A 14245-nucleotide genomic window follows, 5' to 3' on the forward strand; every position below is an offset into this window, starting at 1 on the left:
AAAGGAATGGAATGAGAGAAAAAATGAAACCGGATTTCTAGTTTGAGTGACAAATGAAGTCCAGATAGTGACAGGGAGAGACTAGACAAGAAGTTGCGTTCGGAGTCCAGTTTTGATGAAGACACAAAGCATGCAAGAGACTGTCTCAGTTAAGAAAATCAAGAGGTGAGATTGGAATGATAGAGATGTTAAGACAGACAGTTAGGCATTCCAGTACAGTAGTTTAATTTATAGTCAGAAAATACTAGGGAAATACAGAGTGAAGTTGAATTTTTTTTGTCTTGACTTCTAGCCAGTTTATTTCATGTCCACTTTGCTTTTAAAGTCTCTTACCCATGCTCTCTGCTCTGTTTTTCTTTCCATTTATTATTTTAAGTATTCTCATTCAACCATACCTTTTGAGAAATTCAAGGAAAAAGCAGGTATGATTAAGGGCTAAAATAAACTCTGTAAAGAATCTAATTACTTCAGAAAACATACCAGTTTACTTTGCAGTACTTCTTTTTTGCTTTATAGAGGCCAAGAGAGGATTAATCTAAAATTTTTGTTTGTGATTTTGCCTTTTATTTCAGTTTATATAATTAAAGAGTTCCCAGGACTACTTTACATTTATTTTGTTCATCAAAACATACTTCTCAAATGTTATGAAAATGGAGTCCAAAAATAATGCAGTCCAAATCAAACCCATTCAATTTTCTCTTGGAACACAATCGATGATAAAGTCATACCTTGTATCTCATTTTTAACTGAGTAAACGCTGTGTTGTCCCTTAATGCATAATTCTTTAGAGCGTTCACTTTATGTTCTCCCACTTCAGTATGATACCCTGGTGACACATGTAGTGAGATGCATATATCAGGCAGCATGCAGTTATTTCACAATTACTATTTGAGGATTAAATCCTCTCTGCACTGAAGTCAGAGGTCTCATTGGGTCACTCTTGTGTGTGCTTACATTATCATAGAAAGGAAATACTCAGAGGGTTAGGAACCTCTATTTTGATCACTAATTTTTAATGAAAGGTGGGGGGGGAAAAGTAGTGTGTCTGTTGTTAAGGTTCTGGGAAAGAGGAGAAAAATGAATTTAACCAATCTCAGCTAATATTCATAAAATATTTTCTCTTCTCTTGCATCCTCTTTTCACGTAAATTTGAGTCACAGCTGATCATGTCATTGTCCTGAGCAAAAAAAGACTAGAGTGGTTTTAAGGAAGTAGTTTTCATAGGGACTGAATGTATTTCATGAAAAAGGTGGCACCTTCTAATGCTGAAACTCTGGCCTGCTGTGCATGTGCGTATTGTGCATCTTATTGTTTACCCCATGTTAAGGGGGGGAAAATTAGTATTTTTCATCTCTTAAAATCAAACCCTTTCCCAGACTCACTGCAAACAGAGCAGACTCTTCAAAGTTTCTTTTTTTTCTACCTGTGAATTCTTATCAGGAAGCTGAAATGTGCAACCATGAAAGCTGGGAAAGTAACTTGAAATACCACTGTGTAGCATAGAAATGCAATAGAGAATTTCAGTCACTGAGCTGTTAATTCTGGTTTTAGAAGCGATACTTTTGAAGCGGTAGTCAACTAAGCTGCAGAATCTGCCAGAAATATCCCTTCCAATTGGGAACAGGGTGTTCCTAATAAGGAAGACGAGAAAGAGGACATGAGAGTGAGCACTCTCTGGCTCTGGGAATGGAGCTGCTGCTAAAGCGTTCATTTAGACTGTCTAATGATAAGACATTCTGATGAACAATCCACGTTAAATTTTTGGTAGGCTAAACTGGAAATATTCTAAAAAGGACTGAGCCAAAGTAAAAGATCTTGAAGTTTTAGCTAAACACAATTTCTGATATTAGAATCAGCAATTAGGCATTTTGTGAGCGTCACGAAAAATGTTGGTTCTGCTTGGATCAAACGTGGAGTATTTAATATCAAAATGATACAGTGTGTATTCTGACATGTTAGGAAATGGCCCTGATCTGTGCAATTGTGTCAACCAGGCTTTTTGCTTTTTTTCGGGGGGGAAGGGGTTTTGCACCATCCCTAGCAGTTGGCAGAGTGGTGGTATGACTGTTGGGAGCAGCATCTCTCAAATCAGAGGCAAGTTGAGGATCACCATTTGGGAGTCACAGTTGTAAGACAGTGCACAATTGCTTTGCATCAGCATCATTTGTTTTATGCTTGTGATTTGGATGCAGCAGAAAGCTAGCAATGTTGGGAATGAGTATGACTGCTCAGGAGAGTGAGAATTGCAGTTTCCTTTTCCTGGCTGTGCCTACTCACATCAAGACTGTTGACTTTGGAAAGGTTAAAATAGCAGTGTAAGGTTCAATTTCAACACGTGTTAGGAGAAGATACTTTAGCCAAATGTTCGTCAGACACTCCCCAGCCTTTGTTGCAAAGGAACACTCATACCCACACTGCTCGTCAGAAATAGTCTGTAACAAAGGACAATGTCTGCATCTTCTTCTTAGGGATATTGCAAAGAAGGTGATATTCAAAGCCTACACTAATGTCAAGAGATCTGTGCTATGATTTTGAATGTTTATCATCAGTGGTGCTGAGCATTGCAAAAAGAACAAAGAGATGGCTCTGAAGACATGCTCTTTTGAGTGTATGATACAGCCAGAAGCTTTGTTACTATTCTGCACTAGGTTTTCCTAAGTAGGGAATGGTAAGGAAAATGTTGGAAAATATACCAAAGTTGTTAGTGATGTTTTACCAAGAATGCCAGTCCACCCGGATCCTGAATTTGATCCAGCCTGGCAGTCGCTGTGTTCCAGAGATATGGGGGAAAGGCACAAGGTTTTTTTCTGCATCCTCTTTCTGTAATGAGCAAAAAGTCAGCCAAACATTTCTAGCCTTCTCCAGGAAACATCCCTGATAAGTATAACATTTAGGCACTTAATGAGCAGGATTAATGCACACGCTTAAGTTTATGGTTATTTTTAAGTTCTATGCCTTGAATCTAAGCTGTAGAGTAGATGATTAAAGACAAATAGCAAGCATTTATGAATTTCTGGACTCATATATGTAAACTATGTAATCTGCAGGCTTGGATTCACTTGTAGGAGGTTAATTAACTTCCATCTTCTGTTGGTTTTGCTTGTCCAAAGCAGTGTTACATCTTGTCTCCTTTTCTTCAATCCATCACTCCAGACACCATGAGCTGCAGCCTGACTGCAGTGTGATGTGAAAGCTGGAGAGGGGCTCCTTTAGTTGAAGTCCCATGATTACACACTCGTGTATTGTGTGGCCAGAGAATGAAATGTTTGTGTCACATGAGTGAGGAATATATGCACAGATCTGTTCTCCACATGACATGAGAATTACCTCCTCCTTGTCTAAACTCATGTGCATATAGATGTAGGTGATTTACAGTAAAGAAATAAAGAATGTGAATTAGGCTTCAAACCAAGGGTGAATGGGCAAAGAGATGACGATTTATGGCTGTTAATATAGATTAGGGAGAACTATAAAAATTTTAAGAAACATTTACGAAAGATAGGATCTAAATTATATCAAGTGGAGATGTGTTATTTCTTTGCTTCTGTCTTTATGTACATTGCCAGTTTAGACCATAAATGGTTCAAGATGCCAAGCACACATTTAATTTACTGATGTTCTCAATTCTGACTGTTTCACTGAGTGCTTAACTTTTGAGAGGTTTGTTTTTCTGAAACACACCAAAATAGGGTGATTGCTTGAGAATCTCAGTTCTCAAGTAAAGTTCATTTCTAATTCTCCATCATGGAAATAAGCTTGAAAACTTCAGAGTGATATGCATGAAATGAAAATAAAAACAACCTAATATGTATTTTAATAATGTAATTACATTTCATTGTCTTATGAGAGGTGAGGCAATTCAAAAAGTCATATGTAAGTGTTTGAGATTGGCAGCACTGGTTTCTATAGTTTATCAATCCTGATTTATTTTTACATAATTTGGGGAAGATTCTTTGCAGACAAAGCTGGTAGAAGATAAGAGAAGAAATGAAGAGCCTGAAATTCACCCAGCAGCCTGTCAATATTTGGCAAAATTGACTTTCTTTCTTCATTGTTATAGCTAAACTTTAAAAGAAATGGCAACATTTAAGTATTTCCATTGTTACATAAAATTGATTATAATTCCATCTGTATTTGTTGATGCAAGAAGATTTGTGTCTATCTGGGTTATCACTACATTTTGATTCTATTCCCTTTGTCTCATTTCTCACTTTGAGACTCTTGGCTTGTTTTCTTTAGGTTTGGGGGGTTTTGGTTGTCAGCTTTTCCTTTTTCAGAATTGTAGCATTTGTTTCTTTCATTTCTTGACGTAAATGCTCCAGTCACCTAAAGTGTAGCTTCAAGCAGTCCTTTGTGTTGCTAAAAGAAATTAGCTAAATAGCACTGTTTAATTAATTTCAGGACCGCCTCTTTTTCGTCATGGAATATGTAAATGGAGGAGACCTAATGTTTCAAATCCAACGCTCACGCAAATTTGACGAACCTCGATCCCGCTTTTATGCAGCAGAGGTCACATCAGCACTCATGTTCCTTCACCAACATGGCGTCATCTACAGGTACTTTTTTTGGTCAAAAATAAAGTATTCTTGAGGCTTCGGGCTGGTTTTGGCTGAAATCCTCTGTCTCTTAGCAACCAGATTTAGATTAGTTGTTTGTTCCAATTTGCTTACATGGAACTTTATTTGGCTGTTTATCATTGAGAATGTTAACATTTGAATAGCCTCTGCAGCAGTCGCCAGCTGTGTGTGCCAGTTTTCTATTATAGTCCAAATAAAGCGGTTTTGAAAAAGCTTGGCACAGTGTAACCCAGAGGTGACCTTTCTGCAGATCGGTGCAATCTCTTCACTTTCCTCTCTGTGCCATAGATTTCCTCTTGGTTTCTAACTCCCTGCCACTTCCTGAGTTTGTTTGTCCTAGTTGTCTCCACTCGGATACAATCAGGATGGTCGTTCGCAATGCTTTGCTTATGCCCCTTCCTCTTGACTGTTTGGGTGAAGGCTTAGTCACCAGAAGGAAGTGGCTCTTTGCAGACAATTCTGATTTGCTTGCAAGTGCCCTGCATCTATTTGAACCACCCTCCACCCCGCCCAGATCTCTAATCTTCAACACCCATGCAGACATACACACGAAAGTGCGTATTGTTGCACTGTAGTGAAGAATGATTTAGGGGTAGGCTTTTACTGTTAAATGTAAGGAATCACTTTGAAAATTTTCACTCTGATGTTAATGTGTTTCAGTCCTTTATTTTGTCATTTCACCCTTCCTCTCTCTTTTCATTTGTTTTTAGCAACCTGTCATTGCTTGTGATAAATTTGGGCTTTCACAAGCAGCATGCTTTGCAGGTTTTGTGTTACATTTCTGTCCTGTCTATTAAAATTCTGTGTTCTGTGGATCTGAGTTTTGATATTCTCTTGCTGTTCTCACCCTCTTTCAGTTAATCAGTTTTGATTTGGGGTAGTCATCTCAGGATCATACAGTCTCAGATTTCTTGAGCAGAAACATCAAGATGAGAATGTGGAATTTGTCACATCCCTGGATTCATACTGAGTACTAGAAATCGAAAGAGTTGAATTCTACATGTTTAGTAACCAGGACTGAATGGTAACTTCTACAGAAGCCATTGGCTTTCCCATCAACTGTGATTCAAAGAGAAACTTCTCAGAAGAGGAGTCTCTTTCCAGAGATGTAGCAAACAGCAGGATATTGCATCTTCTAAGGAAAATAAATCTCTGTGAAAGTAATCTTTCAGTCAAAAATCCAATTTCTTTAGAAAACTATTCTGCTAGCTGCAGCTCTTAATCTCCATCCTTTAACAATACTGGTATGATGTTTGCATACTGGGTTGGACTTTCAGCCGTACCACTTTGCGTAGGTTTGTTTTCAAGTGCTGAAGATCCAACACATTTTCTTACCTTTGCTGCCAAAATCATATTTCCTATTTGTTGTCTGCATTTATTTCCAAAGCTATGTATTTGTACATTTAGATAGTAGAACATGGCAACTGCAGAGTTTACAACTATCCATCATATGGGAAGCAGACAAGACTGGTACTTTAAAAAGTGAAGGATTTTTTTTCCATAAAAAGATTTGAGCTGATTTCCTCTTCCTGGAAACTGGAGTTTAGACACTTTGTAGTTAGCAGACAGTTTAGTGATTTCTGTGATCCAGCAAGAAAGAATTGGTAAAATTCCCTTCCCCTTCTTTATATGAGTGTGCATTCATTCTGCCTCTTCCCTTGCTGCTCCCATCCTTTGACACACATCCTCTTTCTCTCCTCTCTTTCTCTTTTCTCCCTCTTTTCCCTTGTCTTATAAGTAGCCTCTGCTGTGTGTTGGCTCTTAGCTGTGTTGAATTGCTTCATGTGCCCGCGTTCTTTCTGTGACTTTTTATCATCAAAATGCTTCAATCCCAGGGGAAATGTCATTCTGATGAGAAAATGTGTAGTAATTTAAACTTTGTAAGATAGTCTCAAATTCTGATTCAGAGACTTTGCTGACATGACTTTGGCATGCTATAGTAAAACTTAAAATTGTAAATGAAGTGTTTTATTGGATGATTATCAGAGAGGCAAAAGGTAAGAAATTACATGAGTTGTAGGATGAAAGCAGATATTAGAAAAGGCAACAGGAACAATATTAGGAACAGATTTAGCTGTATTCTGCTTTGACACAGGCTTTTGGGTCCGGACATAGTTACGTCCGTAAGAATAACTCATTTGTCCAATTGGGGGATAATAGCAGCTTCAACTATTTGTGAAATGTATATCCCAGTTACTCTATAAAATACAAGTAGAAGGAAGAAGTTAGAGATTATTTTAAAAGAATTGACTATAAGAAAATGTCACCATCGTAGTGTGCCAGGCTATGGGAGAATGCATTTCTTGATGTCAAGCGTGTATTAGAATAGTTGTCTGTCTCGTACAGGAGAGTTTCAGCCTGATTATTCCGTTCCTCACTGCATCATTTATTACAACATTAAAAATGCATTGGGATCAAGTCACTCCTTTACATCTGCAAAGATCTTACTAGCTGGCAAACAAGGAAAGGAAAGGAGGGGGAGATGGGGGGGGAAGAAAAGAAAACCTATGCTCCTGAATAACTACCAGTCATAACTACCTAACATGCCTTCAGATATTTTAATAAAGAATACTTGTCTTCTGTGTAATTATATTTCCAGAAAAAACATTGTGGTGTGAAATTAATGGTTATTCTCCAAAGTGGGAAATGCTGCTTGTGTGGGCAATACTTCAAGGAAAGTGGGGAATATATAAATAAACTAAGATGTTTGATGGAAATGCAGGTTTCAAAATAGCTGCTATACCTTCTGATCTTTTTTCAGCCATGTATGTGGAAGTATTTGTTTGGAGCTAAACATAGTTATATTTTTGGAAGTAAATAGCTAGCTTTAGTTCATGCTTTGGCTTGTTGGTTAGATCTTTAGAAAGTGCTATGATGATACTAAATGATCATCTTTTATAATAACTAGTTTATCCTCATTTCCCCTGAAGTTCAAAGAGAAAGCTAACTCCTGTTTGGCAATAGAAATTCTTCTGTAAGTTACATCTTTGCAACTGGCCCAGCACTTGTTCCCAGACTTGTCCAATTATCTGTGCTCACTGGAATTACATACATTCCTTCTGTTTATCGAGTTTATGTTGGAAATAAAGGTGGACATCACAGCTTTTATATATAAAGGTGCTGCTGTTACTAAATGCATCTTGTATGATAGATAAACTTCAGGATAATTTTCAGTGTGGCATTGTTAAGGGTATAATGTTACTGTTGTTGTGTCAAAAACACTTCAACAACTTAATAAAAATATTTGCATTATCCCTGCCACCTTCCCTCTCATCTGGCATTCAGCTATTTGGGCATATGTCAAGCTGGGGCCTGATAATACAAGTAGAGTCAATCAGACACTAGAGAAGTTTCAATCACAGTTTCTGGCAGTTGTTGTTGTTTGTGTTATGCAATTGCACTGCTTTGAAAAAATGTATGCAAGCCTCAGGAATTAAGGGCTAGACTATGAATCTCATTCCGCCTGTGAGCTGAGCTGCACTTTGAACTCGATGATGAAAGGTTGTGGACTCTGTTCACTGTCACCTGTCCCTGGAGTTTATTGTGTTTAAAGTCAGTCATTGTTGGCTTAATATATATTCTCATATAGAGAAGTTGCAACAAACTGGGTTAAGAAACTGCCAGTTCCATATTCCTCTCTTGTACTGATGTTTAATGTTCCTGTGCACTTTTTGCAGATCTGTGTAAATGTTACATGTTCTTGTTTCACCCGCAGTTTAAGGGCTGAGGTCAGGAGTATCCGGTGGGTGTTTCTGTCTCTTCTTGTAGGAGTTCAAGTGAGGTGACACAAGTGACCCACTCTGGCCTGAAATACATACAAAGAACTGCTGTCTCCCCAGGCTTGAACATCAGCACTAGAATGGGGTACCACTTCATTAACATAAATGCTGGTGTCCCCACTTCATATATGATTAGGGAATAACTGTGTGAGCTACAAACCTTGTTTCAGTGAATACCTGAAGGGCCATGTCTGTTGTGTGATCTCTGGTGTGCTCCAAGACCATTGAGGTGATTGTAAGAGGTGCTCTCTCCGAAATATGAAAGAAGGAAGCTACATCTTGGCTGGGAAATTAGTGTCACCTGCTTTTTGTTTCAGATGTACGGTCTGTGAGATATTGCCTTGAAATCATACAGCACCTGGTCATGGGGGAGTCCTCATTTGTAACTGTGGGTCACAGCGTTCCTCCAGCCTGTAACTTGCTGCAGCTTTCTGTGCACTCTGCAATTAATATGTTGGTCATGATGAAGGATATATTAACACCAAATTGAAGACAATGTGAATATAAATATGCTGATGCCAATCCTTGAATACCTCCAGGCTCTTTCCGTACACAAATACCCTAACAACTTGTTTGAACACTAACTGAATTTTTCTTTGGATGATCGGTTTTCCCAGCATTCCCATTTTTTGGGGCAACACACACCAGTGTTTCAGAAAGAACTACTACCTAAAATTAAAAGCACTTTCATTAGTGTGTTTATATGTGAAATAAGAATATTTAGAAAGTCTGACTTCACTGGTGGTTGTATGATTCAGTGCAACCTTGGCAGAGTGGCAAGGAGTTATATTTACGCTTATGAAAATGTTGCATGGTCAGTGGTTAACATGTTAAAAGTCATCATTCTCCCAAGTTACCTTACTGTGTTATTTCTGAGCGGCAGTAGCCAAATAAAATTCCCCTTCCCCCCCCCCCCTTTTTTTTTCTTTTGCTTTTAAAATACAGAACTAGACATAGGGCGTTTTGGCTTAAATTTGCTTTTAAGTGTGTAACTATCATCTTATTGCAAGTCTAAACAGTTAAAGTTTAAATTGGTGTTTGAGCTATGGTCTGTGAAGGAGCGCAAGAAAGACCTTGGATGCTCATGTAGCATATTCAGACCTAAGCACAGGACTATCCTGAACTCAAGCCCTTCCCCACATAAACTGCTCATTGCAGGAGTCTGCTACAGAGAAGTTACAGTTCACTTCTGGAGCAAGTGAGCAACAAGCTATTTCCATCACCTTCAGTAAAAGCAGGAAGCGAGGGCTGAATTGTGCTGCAGCATGTGTGTGCATCTGAGTCCCAGTGTCTCTGGGGACTGCTGCCCAAGCTGCGCCACCCGACCAGTGCTCCTGGCTGGGTTTGCGCCCTGGGCTAGAACCAGTCTGTGCTCTGCTCCAGTTTCCAAACTGAACATCAGCTCCGACAGGATTTTACTCAGTGGCCTCCTGCCCTCTTTGCACTTTTTCTTGCTGGATGTAGGCAGACCAGCAGTCATGAAATTCATAAATAAGCAGGATGTCTTCCCCGCAGGAAAAGGCAGTGGGCTGGGGTGGAGAGGAGCGGGGCTGAGGGAGATGAGAAGCAGGAAGGAGGGTTGGTTCCCAGGCTTCTGGCATTCAGGCCGAGGGAGTCCACCCTGCCATCTGCCCAGATTATGTATTGTGCTAAAGGCTGCTGTTGTATAGGAGAGCCTTTGACAAGGTTTCCAGCTGTGGAAGGATGAGTAAAGGCTGTGGGAATAGGATATGAACCATGCGGTCTTGCCAACAGTAGAATGCTTTCTAAATTTCTCCTGGGTTTGGAACATAAGAAAGTTCTTAGTTGGCTCTTGCGTGGGAGTTGGGTATGTGGAGAAGCAGTGACGGGCAGTTAATATTTAGAAGGATAGACCAGCACCATTGACCTCATATGGAGAATGACAAGGTACTTCCAGGAGGAGTTCCCGTTAGTGAGGTCAGCATTGTTTTTTTGTTTCATGTTTATTTGGTGCAAGATTTTCTTGTTTAATGACTGTTTGCATAGTGCTGTATTGTGTAAATAAAGCTATGACCTTTACCTTCTGATAACAGTATAGGAGTGAGTTAATGTTAAATGAGAGAGGGCAGGGAGTGGGAATCCACCAGGGTTAATGCCAAGTTTACATTCCTGTGAGGGCAGCCATGTTCCGGTACTCGATAGAAAGGGCGACAGTGCTTCTCAACAGATAATAGCAGCGAAATGTTACAGAGCATATTTGTTTTTATTTCTGGGTGAATGTCAGTGATTTTAGATGATTGATGTTTGTGCTTTTATTTTATAACAGGAAGAAATGTGTGTTATCTTTCTGCATTTGATAAGAAGATTTTAACTGAGAGAAACATACACAAAATAAAAGTCCAGTAGAGCTGCAGCACATGTAAAACTGAAATGTACTGACACAAGACAATCCCTGTAGTTTTCCTAAAATGCTGAGGCACAGCTTTGTTTCTACAGAAGCATGTACACCAGGTTCAAACAAGTTGCTAACAGGAGAAAGAGAATGCCTTTTGTTTCACAGTGCATTAAAAATCTGAAGGTGCTTCCTAAATGTAATTCTGCTCTTAAAACACAAAAGTTAGGACTGAATTTTGCTGTGCCCTTCTCTCATGTTTGTTTTCAAAAAATGGAAAATACTTCTATAACCCAGTGGCGCTGGATGTTGAAACTGTGTCATGTTAAGGATGAGACTTTACCTCTTTGCATGCTAGTGAATGCATCTGCCAAAGTTTCATAGTAATAGAGAAGTTCACAGCAAGCATGGTTCTGAGGTGACAGGCATTTCACAAAGATTTTGTTGTGCTCTTCAGATGCAACAGAGAAGTTGGAGAGTAATGCAAAATGTTAGGTGAAAATATGTGAAGAACTCTATTTAGTGGGATTTTAAAATGATATTAAAAATACTAAACAACCTTAAAGAAAATTTGGGTGAGACGCTTCAGTAAAGTCACCTGCTTATAACTTTTGCCATCTTTTGGTCAGAACCTTTCTACTTTGGGCTCAAGGTTTGCATTTATTCTCTTTGTCCCTTCTCCCCCTCCCCCCTTGTCCACCTCCTTATTACAAAAGAGCTTATCACTTAGACGCTGCACCAGCAAACATTTCTGCATGCAGATCACTGTACTCATAGGCTGATTTTGATTCAGTGCAAGACTATTCATATGCATGATGTATACAGCTTCCCGAATGATTTGGGACCTCAGTTTGACTTTTCAGATCAAAAATGTGTTTATTTTGAAATAGAAAGTCATCACATTTGAGAATGCACTGATATTAAAAACTATATGCCATTTGACTTACCATTGCAAAAGTCTGTGGGAGTTTGGCCAGTCTGAAAGCTAACACTTTCAGGGGTTATCACTGACTCTTTTGAAAACTTTAAAAATGTCTCTCTAGCTGACAACTTGTAATCAAATGTAAGAAAACAGAAATTATATTTGTTGCTCACCAGGAGGTTAACTACAATGGCTTAATAAACTAAAACAGCGAAAATACAGCCAATAAGAACCCCAGCATTTTGGGGAGTTCATTAAAATCTCCATTGCTACTAGAATAAACAGCAGTTGGATTACATCAGAAGGACCTTGGACAGACTAGGTACAGTCTAACCAGGGGAATCAGAAAGTGGAACAGAATGGATCAGGTGGCCACAACTGTGCTAAAAATGAATAGAGATGAGGGGTAACACAGCCAGTGTTAACAAGTCTCTTAACTCACCTTCTTGTGTCAGAAGTAATGCTTGCCCTTCTCCTTGGTTGCAGTGTTTCACAGGGTCCAAAGAAGCAGCTGCCCAGAGCAGCAGACAGTGGCAGAAATACATTATTTTCATCATCTCAGCAGCACTATGTGTGGAGGAGGCCGATGTGGACCAGGGCTAGGCAGGAATGGCAGTGAGGCCAAAGCCAGCTTTGACTGATACGGGAGCTTGTGTAGTTTCTGCACTGTGATACACCTGGGTTGGATAGCATCAGGGAGAGACACTTTCCTACCACCACCAAATTGAATTTTGACCACCCAGGACCACTATGTTGAGGACATAATGTTTTGGATTCAAAACAATTCCTTCTGTAACATCCAGGTTATGGGGAGATGCCCAAGCAACACTTCTTTCACAATGTACACACTAGATTGGTCTTCACTTCTTGCCTCCTGCTTCTAGAATTTGTTTCCAGTAGTCAGTGTTGCGAAACAGCAGAGAGAGAGAAAAAAAAGCATAAAGGGAGAGGCCAGAAATAATGCCAATACTTACATAGGTGTGCTTTTTCCTCCAGACTTCAATTTCCTTCTGCTGATGTATAGAAGTCACAGAAAATACCGGTCTTCAAAGTATGTCAAATGTAAATAGTACATACAGTTGTGCACCTTTTCTAATGTAGATTTGACAGTTACAGTGAAGTATTCTTCACAAGGTATTCTAGTCTTAGGGCATGTGATTGCCTCTTCAAGGGAAGGGAAGGACGGAATGGCTTTGACAGTAGATAGCCAATATAGCAGCTGGTATGTGTACACCCTGGTATGAAACTGGGTAATACAGAAGCAGTGACAATCAAAGAGAGCTTGATCACTAGTAGCTTGGACCGAGGAACTTTATATCTTCAAAACATGGAATATTAAGGATAAAGTTAAATAGTAACAAATAAACATTATAGCACTTCACCAGGCATTTACTTGATTTATTATAGGGTTTCCAAGGGAGATCCTGTGGTCTATTAACACCCATTTAAAAAAAGTGCCTAAATATATTCCAACAAACACAAGTAATGAGTCAGAGGGAATTGCTATGGTCAATTAAGTGGGTAACGGATATTTAAAAGCTTCCAAACATCAATAAATCTGAAACAGCTCTGAAGGAGTACTTGTAGAACAAAAATAATATGCACTTAAGAAACTGCCTGAGTACATATTTGCCTAAACTTAACCACCAATAAGAGGACAGTAGGTGTTTATGGTACTGTATACTGAGGACATAAAAAGGTGTACCAACGGTGTGCCAGTTCATTTGCTGATAATCTGTAATAGGCCCAAAGGGGCCATAACTATTATAAAGTAGCCCTGATTCTCATTTATATGAAAGTCTTAAAATACCTGATAGCATAAAAGGATCCTCAGATTGTGAACAAGGGTAGTAGCCAGCAGCTCAGCAGTGTAGCCCTTGGCACAAGGCTGAAGGCAGTCCAGTGCAACCTGGTTGAAGCTGCCTCTGCCAAAACTCTGTAAGCTGGTCTCCACAGAGGGAGAAATGCCCTGAGTGTAGGTGAGAGAAACCCTTCGGACAACACTGGGTTTTAGGCAAGTTCTCTTTATACCTTTTGAAAATTCACAAAAGAAAGGAGGGGATATGTTGCCAGCCTTCACAAGATCAGAGCAAGTGGTATGCTTGCACACAGAGTCGGTTTTCTGTGGATGACCCAAGAGGAAAAGGATTTGGCTACGATTTTTAAAACATCTGCAGCTTGGGTAGAAGTTGCTCTGTCCATGAGCTATCATCTGGTGTATAAGAGACTGGTTTTTTAAAAATCACGGTTCTCATTTACAGTAAAAGCTCTTTCTGATAGCAGAAGAGCAAAGCAATTTTACGATGGAATTCAGTTTTACTCAGTATTCTCAGTTTAAGGCTGTCAGAAGGATGGACTTTTATTGAACATTATAATTAATGAAACTTTATGTAAAATAGTTCTTCTGTAAGCTGTATTGTTAGGTTTCTTGCTAGTCTTTGGCCACATAATTTCTGATCTTATCTGATCATAGAGTCTGGTTAGCATGTCTCTGAAGAGAGCCTAGTGGCTGGGCACATAGAAGTTACAAAGATAATTCCTCAGGATCAAAGTGTGTATATATATATATATATTTATTTCTTTTTATGTTGACAAAATTGTTCAAGAACAGCCC

At 39.2% G+C, this 14245-nt stretch overlaps 1 protein-coding gene across 1 annotated transcript in view; it reads left to right on the forward strand.

Moving 5' to 3' along the window:
• Nucleotides 1–4405: 4405 nt before the first annotated feature.
• LOC104413622 (protein kinase C epsilon type) overlaps nt 4406–14245 on the forward strand; it is a 48448-nt gene continuing 38608 nt past the window's right edge. The window contains exon 1 of the mRNA XM_010024672.1: nt 4406–4556. Within this exon, the coding sequence (XP_010022974.1) occupies nt 4420–4556 (137 nt within the window). The 5' untranslated portion in view covers nt 4406–4419. The remainder of the gene's footprint in view (nt 4557–14245) is intronic.

This window comes from Nestor notabilis, unplaced genomic scaffold (genome assembly GCF_000696875.1).
Source record: "Nestor notabilis isolate BGI_N333 unplaced genomic scaffold, ASM69687v1 scaffold31051, whole genome shotgun sequence".
NCBI lineage: Eukaryota > Metazoa > Chordata > Aves > Psittaciformes > Psittacidae > Nestor > Nestor notabilis.